The sequence below is a fragment of the Chiroxiphia lanceolata genome, chromosome 1 (assembly GCF_009829145.1).
Source record: "Chiroxiphia lanceolata isolate bChiLan1 chromosome 1, bChiLan1.pri, whole genome shotgun sequence".
Classification (NCBI taxonomy): domain Eukaryota; kingdom Metazoa; phylum Chordata; class Aves; order Passeriformes; family Pipridae; genus Chiroxiphia; species Chiroxiphia lanceolata.
Window position 1 is genome coordinate 72,878,808 of NC_045637.1, and position 20,075 is coordinate 72,898,882.

Genomic DNA, 20,075 nt, shown 5'->3' on the forward strand with positions numbered 1-20,075 from the left:
CTGGTTGATTCTGTGATTCTGTAAAGTGATTGTCTTATAACTTAATTTTGGATGTTAAAGTGAGACTGACTACCTATGTGTCCATTGCTGTAAGGAGTCCTGACTGTGGATATTTGTAAATAATAATGTTTTACAAAAGAGCAGTTAAACACAGATTTTTTTTTTTTTTTTTGTACTCTTCATGAATTTGACATTCAGGAGGTTACTTTAGCCCTACTTTAATGGGAAAATTGCACTCCCTGAGATACTTTGCAACCAATGTTTGTGTAATTTCAAACACTTTGTTACCCAATGAGTAAGTTTGCTTATACAAAAAGAAGGTCTCATCCAAAAAGAACTGTATCTCTAGCATCACCCTCATGATTACCAGATAGTAGCACTGCCATTTGTAAGCAGAAAAATGCTTCAGATCACTGTGATTTCATATCCTCCTGTGGCAAAAAGTGAGGCCTCTGGCCACAGCACTGAGCTAAAGATACTGTAAAGCTCATCCGCTTCATCCTTACCTGTGTTTTTCCTTCCTAGTAAGGCTTTTCTGCCTTGTGGAAATAGATAGAAACACTAAAATGACCCAGTGTTGCCCAACCTTTTCATAGGAAGAAAGAAGTGAACTTATAAATTGTGCTCTGCTCTGTCAGAGGGTGAAGAAGGTCTCAATTCTTTAGATTGGAAGCATACTAAAAATATTTGATGTGGACTGTGGATTTATCTCCAGCATGCCTGCTTTTCCACACAAAGACACCTGCTACTACTTCATAGTCATCCTTAACACTAAAATCTGGAGTATTTATCTTTATATGAATTGTACGTTTTGATGCACTTGCTGTTTTTTAAACCTAAAAATTTGGAAAATTTATTCCCTGAAACTCTTCCAATTTCAGTAAAGCTGTTCTGTGAGGAAAAAAGGAAGCAGGAAGGAAGGAAAGTGATGAAAGCTGTCAAGCTGGAAATAAATACTGAAAAGCATTTGTTTAAATCTGTGCTCTGTTAGCAGGATTGGTATTTATTTCATGTTTAAGAAGTACCCAATTTCCTCTAAAGTTGCATGTGTAAGAAAAAGTGTAGTTGTACATACTTAGCATAGTGTATAATACTTTAAGGATATAGACTATATCCTTGACTATATCCTCAACAAGTCGAGAAAAATATTGTCTTCTGAAAATAAAATTAAGTGATCATTCATAGTTACAAGATATTTCCTTGGTGTGGTTTTTTTTTTCAGGTCCAGATATTTGGCAGCTTTAGTACAGGGCTTTATCTTCCAACCAGGTAAGTAATAGTTTACTTTTACATAAAGTTTTCCTTTTAGAGAAATGGTAAATTTCATAGAGGAGTTTAGACTGGAATGTGTAAACCTGTCAAACTTTCAGTCAAACTTTTGTCTAGTGTTTAATGTGACAAAGGGAAAAGCTTTTGAACTTCAAGATTTGCAATAAGTTTTTTATGTATCATCGTACTGCTCTGTTGACCCTTTTAAACATACAGTGGAAATGAATGTTTATTGTTTACTGTGTAAACATTGTTTTGTTAAATAAGATGAATTACTGAGAGTGTGTCACTTATCTCAGAGTTACTTTGTAAAGTTGAAAGAATCATCACTGTGGTGTATTCTCATTGGTTTGGAGAGCAAAATGTCTTACTTAATTTGTTGTTTTATATCACTTAATGGTTCAATTGATGGATGTGGAAAACCTGTGTAGCTCTGTGTAAAAGACTGTGTTGTCTTTACATTGATTAAATTTTCAGGAGGAAAGCACTGGAAATTTCATTTCTATGAATAGCAATCACTGATAAAAATGGTTTTGACTATTAACGTGCTTGTCAACATGGGCATATAGATTAGGGATAGAATTGGGCTGTGGAAGTCAGAGGGGAGGGAGCAGGAAAGGTAAAAAGGAGAGGACCTCAAAGAACTCATCAGAGAAGTGGAGGCAGGAAAGTAGAATGCTGCTTTGGGTCCTAGAGCACAGTAGACTCTCTTGCTTAACAATCCTGAAAGGAGTTAATTGGGAACCTAGATTAAAAGTTGCACAGTGATCACCCTGTAGGACTTGTGATATGTAGAATGCCAATTTGATCGTATTTTTTGGTGGTGTATAATACTTTAGACTTAATGGATTTCATACTGTGTTCTTTTTGTCTAGTGATATTGATCTGGTTGTTTTTGGGAAATGGGAACGGCCTCCTTTACAGCTGCTGGAGCAAGCACTAAGAAAACACAATGTGGCTGAACCATATTCCATTAAAGTACTTGATAAAGCTACAGTAAGTAATAGTCTTTGGAATACTGAACTAAAAAACTTTCAGACCCCTTAAGATGTTGGTGGTAAATATGTGCTTTTAATTCACGAAGCAAATTATATTCCTTTAAGCTCTCTGAGCAAGATTTCAGTAGAATCTGTATGTGCTTAGCAATAACATGTAGTCTTTTGCACGGACAGTGGTAATTGTGTACTGTGTTTGCTGGAAGGCCATATCTTGTGCTTATGTTGTCAATAGGGATCTGAAAGGCAGTATTTGCAAAATATCCAGTAAAATAAATTTGGTCTTAGCATAATGTTTTTCCATTGACCTTTGAGGGGAATTTGTTTAACCAGGGACCACTAACTAGAGCTGTCTGTCTTGGAAAACAATTTTCAGATTGTCTTGTTTCTAATGGCATAGTGAAATGTTCCAAACCTAACATTTGTTTTTCCCTTCCAAAATATACTACTTGTGAGCTTTATTTAATTTGTGAAACTGATGAGTATTATCTCTTGCATCTATCTTGTAAGCCTAACAAATCACATTGAATATGTTAAAAACTTAATGTATGAGAATTTTATGTTACTGAGCAAGTGATGTTTTCCCAGGCGACTAGGAGTGAGTATTCGAAACTTCTGTTAACAAGCTGCTATGTTTTGTGGTCTCCAAAACAGGCTAACTCTTGTAGGTCCAGAATATTCTTGTAGCTTCTGTTGGAGTAGCAGCACATAACAGTAGCTCTGGTAGTCTTTGGTTTACTTGAGAACAAATGGGATTTTCAGAATCTGTGTTACCAGTTAGTGATGGAAAATGGCAATAGGCTAGGCTTACAATTCTACTAGCCTTTCTTATTTTATTCCTTCTGCTGTTGGTATAAGATGATGCTATACATCTACTCTTCTTCGTTTTCCATTTCAGATTAAAAATACATAAAGTTCAATTTAAAATAAATACTGTCAGCTGAAGCTGAGGTTATGATTTAAGATGGTTTTGGAAGATACTGCTTTCCAGATGATAGTGTGAGGCTGAACTACATATTCAGTCAATCTGTAGTAATTTATTACTACTGTGCTGCTACTTCTGCTTTGCTTTGTCTCATCTGGCTTTCATTTGACACTACAGTGAACCAGTTCAGCTTGATAAACCAACAGACATTGCTTTCTGCTAGGTTAATCTTCTATCAGTTTAGCAAGTGAATGGCACAGTGCTGGGTCAGAGGATTTCAGTTTCCGCAGGTTATTAGGTTAGAACATCTATTAACAGGAGCGAGTCGTTAAATTAACTAAACTTAGTTGTCTTACAAAACACTGGTATTGCAGCTATGAAGGCACATGTCCAACAGCTATGGGTGTAACAGTGATTGTAAGTTAATGTAATTGTACGTGTGCATGTTTTTAATCACCAAACTAAAAAACGTTTACTTGTCAGTCAAGTTAGGATTGTTACCTCTTCTCAAAAAGACAGACTTGATAGTTGCATTAATCAGCATTGGTAGTATCTCTGTGTCTTAAGTGAGTAAGCTAGAGAATAGCACCAGTGTTGTATTTCTGGGGATTCATAATTGTTTTAATCTTTTCAGGTACCAATAATAAAACTTACCGACCAGGAGACAGAAGTGAAAGTTGATATCAGTTTTAATGTAGAAACTGGTGTGAAGGCAGCTCGATTTATCAAGGAATACATGAAGGTACCAGCCATATAGTGAATGTTAGACTACTTACCAAGGATGTGCTTAAATGCTTAGCTAACCTTTTTTGGTATGGCTTGAAAATTTACTGCTGAAGACTATTTTCATTAATTAAACATGGAGGTTTTAATTTATTTTCTATTGTTATCTATTCCGTGTTCCCTTCGAGTGCTAGTTGTTTGCCTGAATAAACCTGTACACTGAAGGGACTTCTACAGTCATGTCTAGATCTGCAGATAGGTACTAAACTTTGCTTCTAAAGGAAGTCTCTTTTCAAGGTTTGCTTACCTTGAATTTCAGTGATGCTTGATTATGAATACTGTCTTGCTAAACTTCCATAAACCAATTCTTCTGTAGCTACATACTTAAAAGTATCCTTTTATGCTCTTCAGTAAAAGTATTATTCAGATTGAAAGTTTTGACTATAGTAAGTGACACTGGCATTCAAAGAAGGATATAAAAATCTTAATGTTTGGGGGGGATAAATTTTATATGTAAGCTCTTTGATCAAATTAGAGTCGAAGTCTATTCATCAGCATTTAGAATAAAAAAATGCATGTTTCAGTTCTTCTTATGGAAACACTTTATAGCACATCACTGAAAATACTTTTGTATTAGATGAATTTTTGTGTATTCTTAATTTGTTTTGGAATGTTGACATTGTAATTGATAGGACTTCCTTTGCTTTGCAGAAATATTCTTTGCTGCCTTATTTGATTTTAGTATTAAAACAGTTCCTCCTTCAGAGGGATTTGAATGAAGTTTTTACTGGTGGAATTAGCTCTTACAGCCTAATTTTAATGGCAATTAGTTTCCTGCAGGTAAGTCTGTTCCTTATTTGTTTCTGTGTTCTTTAAAATATATTGATTTTTGTACCTATGCCCTTTTGTTGTACTGTTTCTTCTGACCGCCCCTCGCAATGCACAGCTTTGTTGTTATGGCTCTAAGCGTTTGGCTGTTGGCAGTTCCTATGGACTGCCTCTCAAACATCTAAGAACTTCTCTTCCCTGTGTGAAGTGAAGCAGCAGCAGGAGCCTTGTGAAAGGCATAGGGGCTGTACGTTGCTTTCTGTACCAGGGTGTGTACCTGAATGGTGTTGCCTAATGGTACCTAATGGTGTTGCATAAATCTACCAGGATGCAGTTTGTGTGTTGCTTCCTAGACTACTGATACTGAATGTGCAGAGTAGTTGATTTCAGTGTTTATTAAAATTATGAAATCCAACAGTCAGGTTGGTTTTTAATTGTGTTGTTTGGGTCTTGACATGCGTAAGACTGACATATACTGTACATAACTGATGAAATAACTGAGTTACAGTGTTACAAATGAGTCACAGTGCCTTCCGATAAATTTTTGTGACAGTACGCTTCCTACAGGTATGAACAAGTATGGAGTTAGCATCTCTTGGCAGCTGTGGTGATGGAAAAACTACATATTCTCTGCTGCTGCTGCTTGTTGAAATGTTACTATCGATTTTATATACCAAATATGTGGAGATAGAGACAAGAACTGTATTTTAATTGGGACAGATAGATTCTACCCCTCCTTCTGAAAACATTGAGGGATAGATTTTCTGTGAAAAATCGGGTATTACTTTGTTGCTAACTAATTACAACAATTAGTACATACTAAGCTGTAATTTAATAGAAGCAATACTTCTTTATTGCTTTTGACTTAGGGGAAAGAATTCCCTAAGCCTCAAAAAGCCATGAGGAAGGTTGAAAGAATTCTTGGGCTTCCAGATACTGCTGAAGTGCTGCCCCCTCTCGGTTGTGTGAGAGTAGTTTAAATTCATGAAGAAGGAATGACTGAGTTGAGACTTCTGTGAAATAATACTCAGCTGTTTAAATGAGAGGTTTTTGTTGCCCTGTTTCATGGTCTGAAAACTATTAATTTTTAATAATCAAAACCTGTGTTTTGTCACAGCTGCATCCAAGAATTGATGCCAGAAGAGCTGATGAAAACCTTGGAATGCTTCTAATAGAATTTTTTGAACTCTATGGAAGGAACTTTAACTACTTGAAAACTGGTATTAGAATAAAAAATGGAGGTGCCTATATTGCCAAAGAAGAAATCATGAAAGTCATGACTAATGGATACAGACCATCCATGCTATGTATTGAAGATCCTCTTCTGCCTGGTAAGATTGTACACTTGCAATATTCCAGGGCTTTGGCTCAACTTGTGATTCACAGCTTCTGTTAGTCTGTCAAACAAATTAAGAAGCTGCACTGAAAGAGACTTGCTGGTGTAGAGGTGCAGTTATGGAGAAGGGCTAAGGGATCTGGACCTGAAGTCTCCCAAGATTCATAGCCTAAATAAATTGAATTGCATGGGCACAGTGCAGTTGCATAATGCATTGGAGATTCATAACTGTGTTGAGTATATAGTAAGAGTCTCTGACAGCACTGAGAGATAGTAGAAGGAAGAAGTCCAGGAAATCCTGGGAGAGGGTTTGTTAGTAGGAACAGTTCTCCATTGTTCATTATGAGAATGGAAGGTGTAGCTTTTCTCACCACAGTCTATGGTGCCATAGTTCAGATAAATTATACCATATGGGATAGAAATGCCCCAGATGAGGTGTCTGTCCTGCAGGGTGGTGCTGTAGAGACCACATAGGAACATGGGTGTGTATCCATAAATATACAGCAGGGGACCAGCTGGTGGTGATGTGGAGAATTGTTTACATAACTGGCTTCTGTGCAGCACATGGACCTTTAGAGAATGCCAGTTATGGTTGCATGTACTTTTGAAAGTAACTAACATAAAATTAATTTTTTTTAAGATTTGATTTTGATTCAGTAACCTTCAAAATAATCAAGATTAATTTTGGCTGAGAGCCTCAAAAACATTTCCAGCTTTAAAGTACTCAGTTTGCATTCTATTTAGACTGCCACAAGTAGCTAAAATTCCAAAACAGCTTTTTAATAAAGTCAATTTTCAGTTAATTTGGACTTCAGCATTAGTATTTCTAGAATGTAATTGGCACTCAAACTCCATAGTGTCACATCTTCTGCGTAGACTGCTTATGTACAGCACTATTAAAGCAAATACCATGGATCAGGAGCTGAAGTCTGGCACCTTATGAAATACTCAATATGCTGAATGTTCATAGTTCTTTAGAACACATTGAAGGCTCTGATACTCACTTGTCTAACCACATGTCTGATATGTTTGTAGCTCTGAGTTTGTGTCCACCATGATTCTTGTACTTGGCCAGGCATATGAGTGATTTTGCAGAACTGCCATTATGTCATTGAGATTTCCTTCAGGAGCTCTGTACTTACTTGCCTGAAGATCCATCTGAATAGCAGCATGAGCCACAATTGTTTAGAGTCAAAAACATCCAGTGCCCGCCAGTTCTGTTCTTTCTTATCTGCTGAGGACTGAAGGAGAAGAAATTGCATATGCTACATAATGTTTTAATCACTGCTAATAGTGTGTTGGAGAAGAAAAATTAAATTTTAGGGCTCTGTACTGTTCCTCCTAGCGTAAATCTTGCAGCAGTGAAGAACTGTAGTTTAGAAAAAAGGTATCTAGTTGTATGCTATCAAAGAGTTGGTAAGAATTAAATTCTAGAGGAGTTTGTATGGGCCGAGATAATGTAATTCTTGCAGGAGATAGTGTTTTGGCAACGGAAATGAAAGCTGACAATAGCTTGAAGTTATTTGACCACTATGTCCCATAGGAATATTTTCTGACAGCTAATACAGACCTTCAGAACTTACCTGATGGAGCTAGGAGGAAAATTATATAGAACATATAGGATGGCTCTTTCAATCAGATCACATGAGTACAGCCTCCTTAGATTTAGACTTAGTCACATACTCGTACAGTATCTCAGATTACCTGTCAAGTGTATGTAGATAATGTCAAGAATTCTGTTGATTGGTTTAGTTCTGTTCCTCCTTCTATCTCAGTACAAAAAACTTTTCCAAGGGTTCAGGTCCTTGCCCAGTTGACAAGTCATCATCTCTGATTAGTTTGCATTCAGATCCTCTCGGTGTCTAACTCTGTGAGGGCTGGGGGCAGAACTGTGAAGGAGATGGGAACAAATATTTTGGTAGAGTGGACACAGATGTCTCTTGATTTAAATTAGCATAAGCTGTTACAGAGTTTTGCCCCTGCAAACCTGTGTTTGCACTGTGTGCGCAAGTCTTTAATCTTTTTTCAATCTCTTTTTTAGCCTGATCACAACTATCTCTAAAGTTCCAGTTAAGCCTTGGAAGAAGACTTCAAAAAATGACTTTGTAATCCAAAAATGTGACAAAAAATATAGGGATAAAAAGAAGGCCTAGTAATTTCTCAGAGTTGTGTAAAAGTCCCTCCTGTGAGATTATGCACTAGTTCAGCAATGGGATACTGAAGGGTATAACTCATAAGAATAGCTTTGAGCAGTCTTGTAGGGGACAGGAACACGTTTAGTGGGATTAGTTCCTTTAAGTTGGAGGAACTGTGTTTTCTTCAGTTTGAAATGGTGATGTTTGGCTAACAGATGGAAGGTGTTATCAGAAGGTTATGATGCTTCAGTTCTACCTTCTGTTAGTTCCTGGATTTAGAAGGAACAGGCATCAAACTGTTGTGTTGCTGTTTTGGTTGTAATGGGTTTTGCTTGGATTCTTCTGGGTGCTGTAGGGTTTCCTCTGGGATTTTCAAAGATTTATTATTGTGTGCCAGAAAATGATAACTTCTGTGATTTGAGAACCAAGATTCCAAGAAAGATGTCAGGAATCCACACTTAAAGTGGGAAGTGTTGTAGTATGGATTTGAGTTATCAGACTAACCTACTGGTGATGCATTTTGAAGTAGTTGTGTATACTTGACCTTTTTAAATCATGTAACATCTCTCATCTTGAGTTAGTGTCCTAGGGTAGGGTAATGAGATGAAAATCATTCCCTTAACATCCTCCAAAAGGAGGGAGTTTCTGTAAACATCTTGTAGCTGCACCATTTCAATTTCTCAAAGCAATTGTCCTATTTTTTGATGTATAAAAAGTAAAAGGATTTATTTAGGAGAATTGCAAAGCCAGGCACTCGGAAGTCTATTCACAGGAATATGTTGGAGCAGAGTAGATGATACCGTCTTAGAAAAGGTTTGTGTGGTGTTGTTCTAGCAGCATGCTGTCTTGGAAGACATAACTCTGATTGCAGGTGACAAACTTTTAATCTGTGGTTGTAAAACAAGCTTGGCACTTATGCAGCAGACTGTTAGGGAGACTTATTATTTTATGCCTTTAGGAATCAGGTGATTATCAAGGTCCTTCAGTCATTTCTGATGTTCAGAACAGGAATGATTTTGATCTTGTTTCAGATTGTCAGTGGCTAGAGTAGTTAAATTGCTACCCTTTAACACAGGGTTTAAAACTTGGGAGTTCCACCTCTACTGCTCCTTTCCCTCCCCCCCCCTTTTCTTCATTCTGAATTGCCGTGGGCTCTAGTGAAAGCTCTAAACCTTAAATTCAATGTGTTTTGTTTGGAAAGAAGCTCTTTAACTTGAAGGACTTATGCTTCATGTTGCTTGCTTCTGCATCTTGATAGATTACAAGTACAGGAAGTAATTAGATTGGCAACAATTGTTGGTGTGATTGTCTCTTCTAGCCTTAGTGGCTGCCCAGAATTACTCATTGCAGCTTTTCAGTATCTGCTATTTGTCATTAGAACCTGCAAATATATATTTGTGTGTATAAAACATGTTTATAAAAACACACAAATACATTGAACTTAGCATCTGAAAGAACCTCTTTAATGCTGAAACTTACAAAAAGGTATTTACTAGATAATAGCTTAACATAAATGCATCTGCTTTAGTTTTAGTTACCTTTGCCTTTTCCAGGCTGTATTCTTAAAACTGCTTCAGATAAAAGATACTGATAGCAAGTGGTAGAAACTTTGGACATGCTCCTTTAGGGATGAAGGCTTTGTTAGAAAGAATAAGGATTGAATTATACATGAAATCACACACCATTGTTATCTGCTAATGTACATCTGAGGATTGAAGTATGTATGTTTTTTTAAAAAGTGAGAGCATTTGGGTTACAAGTTTTAGCTGATCAGTCCAGACTGTGACAAAAGAAGGATGCTCAATTGTGTAAGGCACGATCCTCTAATGAGAGTGATCTCTCAGAGGAAAATCTATTCAAGACAACAAATGCAAATATGCAATCTTTTGGCTTCATTAATATGCTGCTTTCTTGATTAGGTAGAGCCATCTCTATACAGAGTTGACTGGTGCAGTTCACAGTAGCTCCAGCTGCAGTGTAAATCAGAAGCTCTGCAGACTGTGTAATTGATTAAAACTTGTTTATTAAGACACTTTATGAACTAATTACAGGTGCAGAATGAGGCAGTCCAGGAACGTAGGCATGAGCTGTTTTGCCTCTGTTCTCAAATCTGCTTCAATTGTCACTCAAACACAACTTTGTTAATTTAAACTGAACTGCCTGAGTTTGCTGTAAGTGGATTAGGGAAGGCTTATGATTTCTTTTGCTGGCACAACAGTGCCATTATGTGGCAACTGCTGCTGGACACAAGTGTCCTGCTTCTGAAAAACCTATACTGAATTAATCATTACTTTTCTAGTAGAATTAACGTTTTTCTGCTCTGATTTCTTTACCACTGAAATACCTCGGTCACTTCTCTCAGCTGCTGTTGGACTCTTATTTGTGAAGTCATCTGTGAAGAATACTACTATGTCTTCTCCTAGATTCACTGCCCTAAGCCCACATTGATCTCTGCTTCTACTTCAGAATAGAGTCCAATAGTAAATAAATCATTTAAAGAGGCTTCTCTAATTTTGAGCCTAGTAGCTGCTGCATACTGCAGCAGTGCGTTCAGAACAAGATACTCAGTTACTTCAGTATTTTTATATACTTCAGGAAGTATTTCTTGTTCAGTTTTTATTTGACCATGTAAATTATTGGACAAGTTCTGTTTTCCCAAAATGCTCTTGCTCTCAGTCCGTTTTCACTGATTATGCTTTTCTGTTCGAGTGGCATTATGGTTGTAGAACCTTGAAGGATTAAAATGTGTTGTCAAGTAGTCAAGTGAAGGTTGTTTTATTTTTCCCCCTTGGATGACAGATCTCGGCATGTTTGTCTATAATGGCTTGCTGGACAAAACGCTTGGAGGAATGAAAAATTCCTCTGAAGTTGGATTCAGTCCTCCAAAGGATAGATTCTGTCTTTTACCCATCAATTTTCAAAATGCCATTTTTCATTAATTTCTTTTAATTATGGGCCCTGATCTGATTTTCAAGCTTTAAAGAATCATGCTCAGTGGTTTATCCCTCTCCAGTGCTCTCACAGCATTTCACACATCATTTTGAAGGAGGGAAGCTTTCACTGTAAGTTTTCTACCTACTCAAGACCTAGTTTGTATTTTAAGCAATTTGAAGGAAGTTTTATTTGTGTTTCTTAAGTTTGAATGCTGACAGTGAACTTTTGGTGTCTGGTACCAAATATATCTACAAAAACCCCCACGTTTCATGCTATTAATAGCAAAAGTCAAAGGTATCAAATGGGAGACCAATTTTTGTACATTTTCACTGATATAGAAACTGTACCATGTTCTTAGCTTCTGCAGTTCCTCACATGACACTGGATTTGGAAGAAATTCTGATTTAAATGTTACTCATGCCTAAAGAAGAGCAGTTGAGAGCGCCAGTAACTTGATCAAAAAACAATGCTGTACAAACTTCTGGAATCCTCTGTGGTAGATTTTGACCAGCTGGTTTATCCTGTGAAGATAAATAGTTTGTATGAGTTGGTCTATTAATGTCTAGTTTTGATAAGGTTAAGTAGGGGTTGATGTGCATATATCTGACCCAACTGAAGACAATGCAGCTGCACAAATGTCATTTTAAGCTGAATTTGGCCTACAGAAACTCTACTGGTAAGTGAGACATGATGCTTTGAGCCTGGTAGGTTCACTCTTGAAAAACAGCTATAAGAGCTTTAAGCTGATCTCTGTGCTCTGTTTCTTTCAGGTGCTGGTACACAAGTATTTTAAAAGTGGTAAATTGAATGCATAATGTTAAGTGTCATTCCTAAGGCTAACTTTTATTGAGATAGGCACACTTAGTTGTTCCTGATGTGATTAGGATGGGATAAACAGCTTGAACAGAATTAGGCTGTATTGTTAAGGCTTCTGAGCTTTAAGTATGAATAACTTTTTGGTTATTGATATTAAAAAAAGATGATCTGATGACTGTCACATTATTTCAGGAAACGACGTTGGCAGAAGTTCTTACGGTGCCATGCAAGTGAAACAAGTTTTTGATTATGCCTACATTGTTCTTAGCCATGCAGTATCACCACTTGCAAGATCATATCCAAATAGAGATTCTGAGAGGTAATTAGTTCACTTTTTAAATATCCATTTGTCTGTGTAATCAATTAGGAATGTTTGGGTCTAGATCAATAAAAGGAGTAATGTTATTTATTCTTTAAATGTGGCTGTATTGAAATCTGCACAGAAATTTAAGCTGCCCAGGGATATGTGAGTGCAATGCCTCAGTGTGCAGCATTGAAATGAAGAGAATATGATAAAACCCAGGATGAGTCCAATGTGAGATTCTGTTATTGTGGAAGGGAGCCAGAAGATAATTGGTATTTCCTCAAACGTTCTGCCTAAAGTATTTCAAGGGAAGGTTTACTGCTTTAATGTTTGGTATGATGTATGTCTGTAATATGGCAGAAAGAAATGTGTGTGATCAAATTGCCTGTTTAGACAGAAAATTAGACAAGGCTAAGAACTTCCCTAGTTCTTTAACACATGACCCCATAAGCTGTTTTAAAAGACCTGATATGTATTTAAGAATTAAAAGAAGAATTAAAAGTATTATATTAAAAAATTATTAAAAATATTGAAAGAATCAGTTCAGTTTGACCATAATGTCAAGACTGCCATTAAAAGTAGCATACTTGTAGACATGCCATAGAAACACTGTACAACCAGTACTTTCTCAGCTCTCACCTTTGCAATTTCTGTTTTTTGAAAGGGGGAGGAAAAAGAAAAAGAAGGCCTGGCAGCCATGTTGCATTTCCATTCATGTGTCTGCTCTAGTATATGTTATTCTAACTCTCAGTATAAATTTGGGCTAGATCAAAGTATGTCTTCCCTGAGACTTCCATAGAATCCCAATGGCTTTGAGCTCCCCAGCTAATCACAGGGAGGGGTGGGTGTAAAAAGTCATGTAAACTGTCTTGATATGGCTACCAGCTCTAGTCATGATGTGAACTTCCAGCATTAATGTCACTGGAAGTTAAAATAGTTTCTCTGTAGTAAGTTTACATCAAAGTGAATGCTGTCTTTCACTGGTGGGTTTAAAACAGGCAGTACTTTAATAGTGCCTGTGAATCCTCTAGGTTTTCAGTGGTATTAAATTCACAAAGGTTGAGACTGAACTGTGATGGAGGTACAGAGGTAGTGGTACAGTGTTACACACTGACATTTGAGACTGCTGTTTTAAGATAGATTAAAGGTCTGTCTGTTAAATGTGTATTGCCTGGCAATTCTTGGTGCTGAATGAAACTCTGTTCTTACCCAAGTATAGAACAACTTAGGGATTCCTGAAGTTTTGCTTGTGTCTTAGGTCCTGGCCTCCATTAACTTCTCTGTGTTTCTCTAAAGGATAATGGCATTCTGTTGTGAGGTATCTGTATTTATTACAGACATCAAAAAGTATATTTGCAGTGCATTTAATAGAAGCTTCAGGTGTCATCAATACGTGCACTTCACATGTACTTGCACTTCTCACTATATTAGGGAAAATGTTTGGATTTTGGCACAACTTCAAACCTGTGAAACAGTCCCAAGCAGCAGTGTTCAGGTGTCGTGTGTCTGACCTGTCTGCGTGTTCTGGGCTGCCTGTGATGTCTGAATTTGTTCTCAGTCAGACCAGTGCCAGTGATGTCTGAATTTCAGAACCTGTCATGCCTTTCTGTCAGAGGTGTCACAAGAGGAACAGCATTCAATAAAGTCCTATGTACAAATAGTTCCCCCAGAACCAGTCTTGTCAGTGCCAAGGGACCTGTAGGTGGATGATGAGCTGTTTAGTAACAAGTTTTGTTGTGGAATCTCAACAGTCCCATGTTTGGAACTGAGGTTCATAGTTAAACCCGATGTGCTTGGGTAATCTGGGTGTGTTTCAGATCCCTCTTCCACCTGTGAGACAGAGTGGTCTATGCTCTGTATCAAGACTTTTCTGGTGGCCTGACCTAAAGCCTAGCCATTCAGGAGCCCTTTAATCTGATAATTTTTTTCCCTTTTCTAGGCTTGGTGGTGTGGTGGTAGACTGAACCATAATATAACTATAAACAATGGTCTCCCTTTAAGACCAAGGATGTGATATCCTACTAGAAGGATTGAGACTAAATGAAGAGTACTTGAAAGGATAGAACTTGCACGAGGCTGAACTGCCCAGGCTGACTTGAGTTTATTCAGTTTTGTCCTAATTGGGGCTAACTTTTCCCTAAGTGGAATGACTTGTTCTTGAATTGTCTGATGGGTTTGAATTCATATCAGCTCTTTCCAGGGAAGGTTTCTGTGTACAGAATTCAATTGTGTAGATTTCAGATCTTTCTTGATGACTGTTATTGCTCTTTTCCATGGTCAACCTAACTCAAATGAACAGATGTCTGAGTTAGTTTGAGGCTCTCTAGCCAGCTGCTGCTTCTGATATTCCCAGTGGGGAAAAAAAAAGTCAGCTTTTAGTCCTTCGGCAGAGACCTTTCTCTTTGCCATGTTCTGTAGTAACAAGTCCCACAGAATAATAGGGGATAGATTCAAATGACTTGCCACCATTTTCATTCAAGCTTCCAAATACATCTGAGGTGTAGTGGGGGTTGAAAGCTACCTTCTGTCATGGAAAAGCTTTCTTCCAAGTGGAAACAGTAATCAGCTGTAATCCTGAAGTAATTCTTACCACTACAGAAATTACCTTAAAGCTGTTTTGTCCCCAGTCAATCTCACCCATCCCCTTTCAAGAACAGCTCAGGAGAGTTTGATAGACAGTTTGGTTGATTTTTATTAGAGCAAACAGCTTCCTGTCATCTTGGAAAAAGGAGTTTCCTGGTAGGAAAATGAAGAGACTGATCCATTTTGAATCTGTACAACTTGTATGCAAGGTAAAGTTTGGTGTTCTAACTTCAGCCAAGATGACTGAAAATCATGATCGCTTTCTTAATATTTAGGGCCACAGACATGAGTCTAGTTTTAAAATATAGTTATGGACAGATTATCTCATGCTTAAGCATTGGTGTTACTAAGCTGTTTGAAGCACATACTATAGTCTTTACCCATAGCCTGTCTCTAGAGAAGAGTGTGTTATTTTAAGTGAGCTAACTTCTTTAGTCTGAGGAGTGATGTTTTCATAGAATCATTTAAGTTGGAAAAGACCTCTAAGATCATTGGGTTCAGCCATTAGCCCAGCTACCACTGCATTCACCACTAAACCATGTCCCTCAGTGCCGTATTTACATGGCTTTTAAATATATCCAGGGATGGTAAGTCCATCACTTCTCTGGACAGCCTGTTCCAGTGCTTGATGATCCTTTTGATGAAATTTTTCCTAATATGCAATCTAAACCTCCCCTGGTGCAGCTTGAGGCCATTTCTTCTTGTTCTGTCACTTGTTACCTGGGAGAAGAGACCGAGCCCTACCTGGCTGCAACCTGTTTTCAGGTAATTGTAGAGAGTAGTAAGGTCCACCCTGAGTCTCCTTTTCTTGGGGCTAAGCAACCCCCGTTCTTTCAGCTGTTTCTCTTAAGACTTAGAGTCCACCCCCTTGATCAGCTTCCTTGCCCTTCTTTGGATACATTGTTTTGAGTCTGACCATTTTTCCAGTTTTATTCTGTTTCTTGATAAACTGCAGGATATTTGCAGATATTTGGCAACAAGCTCTTCCTTATTGATTCATTTTCTTTGAAATAGTGGACTATGTGTTACTATCATGTCCATGGCCTCTATATTAAGGTGTAATTTCACATTATACCTTGTCTAGCCTAACTACCTCTGGATTATCTCCTGTCATCTGTGCTTTTCCTTTCTTCTCAGTCCAAATCTTGCCTTGGATCAGCTCTAGCAATCCTGTAGTCAGAAGATGAGTCAGATTGACTCTGGTCTGACTGAGAACAAATATCTCAACATTTCTGTCATGTCAGGAAGTTGATCCAGCATGTGACTGATGATGGACAGATCAGAAGCAAGAAAAGCAGGAGGAGTTCACATTTGGGTCAAGAGCCATTTCACAGCCATAAATTATGCTAATCTGGATGTGACAAAGATGCATCCTTAGTTAATATGAATGTTCTGCAGATCAGGATGTTGGCTGACACGCTGGTCTGTTGCATAGTCCACATAGGAATGTATGCTCAGACTGCATCTCTAAACAGCTGTGTAGTTATATTTGGGAAGCAGTTGAGGTCATATGAAATGAGGATGTAAGACTTGGTTCTGCTCTCATGTGTTCTTCAGTATAAGTAAGACTTTGGAAGTCTTCTGTAATGATGCCAGACATGGTGCAGGTGGATGAAGGAAAGGGACAGTCATGCCAACAGGCTGGTGGTGGTGGAGGAGTTGTCGTTTACAGGTGATAGTCTTCAAAACAACTGTAGTCTGAGCCATATAGAAAGTGATCTTTCCATCTCTGTGCTTGGTAAGTTGTTTGGTCTCTTTTCCAGTTCAACTGATCTAACTGCTGACTGGTCTATATGTTAGATTTGAGTTGCCACTGGTTGGCCAAAATAGCTCTGGGAGCTGTCAAAAGGAATGTTAAATTTGCCTGCTAGATCTGCTGACACAGAGAGGAGAAATGTGCTGTCTGAAATAGCTCTTCCTTTACTTCGCGTCTTGAATGAATGGTGGTGGTGTCACTAGAATGCTTGCTTTCTCTTAAAGGTTATCAGCAATACCAGCTTCTCCTATGCAGAGTATTTGTCAGGGTAAAGGTTTGAGGGTGTTCTTTTTAATCCTCATGCTCAAGCCAGATCCTTCGAAGGCGCTCCTTAGTTTGCTTTTAGTCTATATTGCACTTTTAATACCCTAGGGATATTTCACTTATTTTGACTGTTCTCTCACAGATTTGATGTTTTTTCATGCTCTGCTACTGACCTCATTCATGTGGAGCTTGGCTGGAGCTTTACATATTTGGTTTTACTGAATCTGATGTTATCAGTCTGAACCTTTTAAGAGTGATCTTAAGATTGATTTGCACAGTAGTTGTGCTGTAATGACGGCTAGAAAGTGTCCCTGTGAACTGAGGTGTTGCAGTGTGTAAAAAGAGAAACTTCGAAGTTCTTATTATAAAATAAACTAGACATGTAACTAGCTTATTCCTGGTTTTGCTATGTGATAATATTAAGGGAAAAAACCTTAAAGCGGCATCTTTCACAGGAGAGCTGTCTAAGTTTTTTAACCAGTTTTTCCATGTCTTCCATCCAAGCACCTTTGAAGAATTGTGTGTGTCTTGTACATCTATAGAAATTCTGGCCTTAGTCAAATAAAATGCCTTGAAAGTGTGAAGTTTTCTCGTAATAAAGGCAGGGTAGATTAATAGGGTTTTTTGTTCCTAAGCACTTTCAGTGGTGAAAACAGATCTAAGCATAACTTTTAAATGCTTATTTAAAAAAATTGTTCTTTGAACCTGTGGATATGCTCAAGTCCCATACATAGGAAATAGTATTCTTTGAGATCAATATCTAGTTTGATCACACTTGCTTCCTCTTTGCTGCTACATTAAGTATATGGCAGTATAGCCCAGTCACTTTTCAGTTTCTGATGTCTCATAATGAATGTTTTTAATTTTCCTGTACAAGCAATGTAGCATGGATCTGTCTTTGAACTCCTGACCTTATAACTTAGTGAATTTCCTTTTTTCTACAAAAAATTAGAGTTTAGGGATTTGATCTCTGTGCTCTTTGAAAGGAACTGGTGAGAAAACATATTCCCCAGTTCTCTATGTGCAATTCTGACACAATTGTTGGTGTAGCAGTAGTTTTACCCATTATATCTATTTGATAGCAGGCATTTTTGGTGTATCAGTCACCAAGTCTGATAAAAATACCAGCCTGTATCGTTCATTTTCCTTGTTGTATATGAAGTCATGACTCTTGATTTTGCTTCTGGGAAAGTACTCTAAGAAGCTCCCAGCTTGGCAAACTCCTTATCTGTAAGAGCTTGTGTTATTCCGTCCCTTTTCATTTTCTGGTTCTAAGACCACAGCTGGTGGCAGTTGTGAAATTTATGGGTTGTCCTGGAGTAAAGGCTTAACTCTTTCTGAAGGCATTCTCAGGTGAAACTTTTTAACTGCAAGATTTCCTTACCTATTGTGGTGCTGAAGAGACCCAGCAGGTCTGTGTTTGAGTCCCATGCTGTCCCATTGCTGTCTTGGGAACTACAGCTTTAGGGCCACAGCTGATTTTCTGCAGTTTTGGTCATCCCTGTCTTCATTCTGTCTCCTCTTGCTCAACTTCCTTTTTGAGATTGAGAAACTAGAACTGCACTAAGTATTTAAAATGCTGTTACATCATGGGAGTATACATTAACAAAATGTAATCCTCTGTTTTATTTGTCCTTTTCCTAATGTGTTCTACTTAGCTATTGAACTGTGGTTTCCAAAGAATTACCTATTATAACCCAGATCTCTAATTGCTGAGTAGTGATAATCACACTTTTAATTCTGCATGTGAAATTCAAGATTTTGATTTCCATCATGCATCATTTTATTTACATTACATAAGTAGAATGGTGGATGACATGCATTCTGTCCTGCTGGCCCATCTGCAGCTATTGGACTTGTAACTTAGATGATGTTATTTGGTTCAATGTTTCCTTAAAATGCTGGACTTACTTTTTTTAGTACTAACAGTGACATGTCTTTAAAGTTGGAATACTAACATGGAACATGTGGTATTTGGTCTTGTGTGAAATAGTAATCCCTATGACAGTAGGAGAATTAGTGATGCTTTTCAAAGCATTGCTATGAAAAGACCTAATAAAGGTAGTCTGAGTACATTAAGGCTTTGTATGTCCTGCCTTCCCATTATAGACCTAAACCAAAAAAAATCTCCAGTACAGAGAGAATGTACCTTTATGATGTGAAATACAAAATAAACTTTAATGTAACCATTGAAGATATTCAAAACTAAAATTACATTACCTTCTCCAAAGTGATAACTTTCCACAGTCCATGTCTGTACTATAGTAATTTTTTTGTGGATCTGGAGCGTGGAGCTTATAGTTAGTGTTTCAGCCACTAGTCTCTGATGAAAGGAAAGCTTGAAAATTTAGCTCTCAGACAAGAAGACAGCAGCTGCTCAAGAAGTACAATTCAAATAGCTGAATGTTGGGAAAGCATGTTGGGAAAACTCTTATTTTGATAATTAGTCACTGTTCAGCAGGACCAGGTAAGCATTTCCTTTGAGCCTCCTACTGTTAGAAATTTTTTAAAATTCTCACTCGTTCCAGTCTTGGAGCCAGTCTCTTATTTCCACTACCTCATGATCCATGGTACTTCCTTTATAATTGTGGGGACCTTAACACCTTTTAAGTGGTCTTGTAAATCTGTAAGCAAGGATTAATGAAGGCATCTGTCTCCAGATAGTCAATTACAGTGCTGGGATGTTGGTGTCTTCAGTGCATCCCGTACCTGTTGTAATCCAGATTCTTTCGAAATAATTCTGCTTTGTAATACAGATTTCTGTATGGAGAAATGCAAGATCCATAAATTGCTTTTATCAAGTACACTGGTATCAGCATGTACATTCTTGATAATTAAGATGCACTCCATTTAGAAATACAGAGTAAAATTCTTACTTATCAGTGCTTGCATGTTGGAATAGTAGAAGAAAAATAATATACTAATATAAAAATGGTGATGATTCAGTGGATTAAACTGTGCACTAAAAATATGAAAGTTCAAGAGGATTCTTTGGTTAGGGGTGTCTGACTTTTAGCATAATTTGGTTGCTTGTTACAATGCTTGCAAATATGTAACCAACAGTCTTTGTTTAATACTTAATTGAAAAATTTTTTTAGCACATTAGGTAGAATCATCAAAGTGACCCAAGAAGTGATTGACTACAGGGCCTGGATTAAAAAGAAGTGGGGGAGCAAAATTAATTTATCACCTGAACTTGGTAGGTAT

The 20,075-nt window shown here is 37.6% G+C and overlaps 1 protein-coding gene across 5 annotated transcripts in view; it reads left to right on the top strand.

Annotated features, from left to right (window-relative positions):
• The window catches only part of TENT4A (terminal nucleotidyltransferase 4A), a 59,461-nt gene that overhangs the window by 15,373 nt on the left and 24,013 nt on the right, over positions 1–20,075 (top strand). For 4 of the 5 annotated variants that reach the window (XM_032699794.1, XM_032699803.1, XM_032699810.1 and 1 more), the window contains exons 3-9: positions 1,223–1,269; positions 2,145–2,265; positions 3,824–3,931; positions 4,624–4,752; positions 5,858–6,071; positions 12,154–12,280; positions 19,967–20,067. In XM_032699794.1, the coding sequence (XP_032555685.1) occupies positions 1,223–1,269; positions 2,145–2,265; positions 3,824–3,931; positions 4,624–4,752; positions 5,858–6,071; positions 12,154–12,280; positions 19,967–20,067 (847 nt within the window). The remainder of the gene's footprint in view (positions 1–1,222; positions 1,270–2,144; positions 2,266–3,823; positions 3,932–4,623; positions 4,753–5,857; positions 6,072–12,153; positions 12,281–19,966; positions 20,068–20,075) is intronic. The other variant, XM_032699829.1, reaches the window with a different exon arrangement.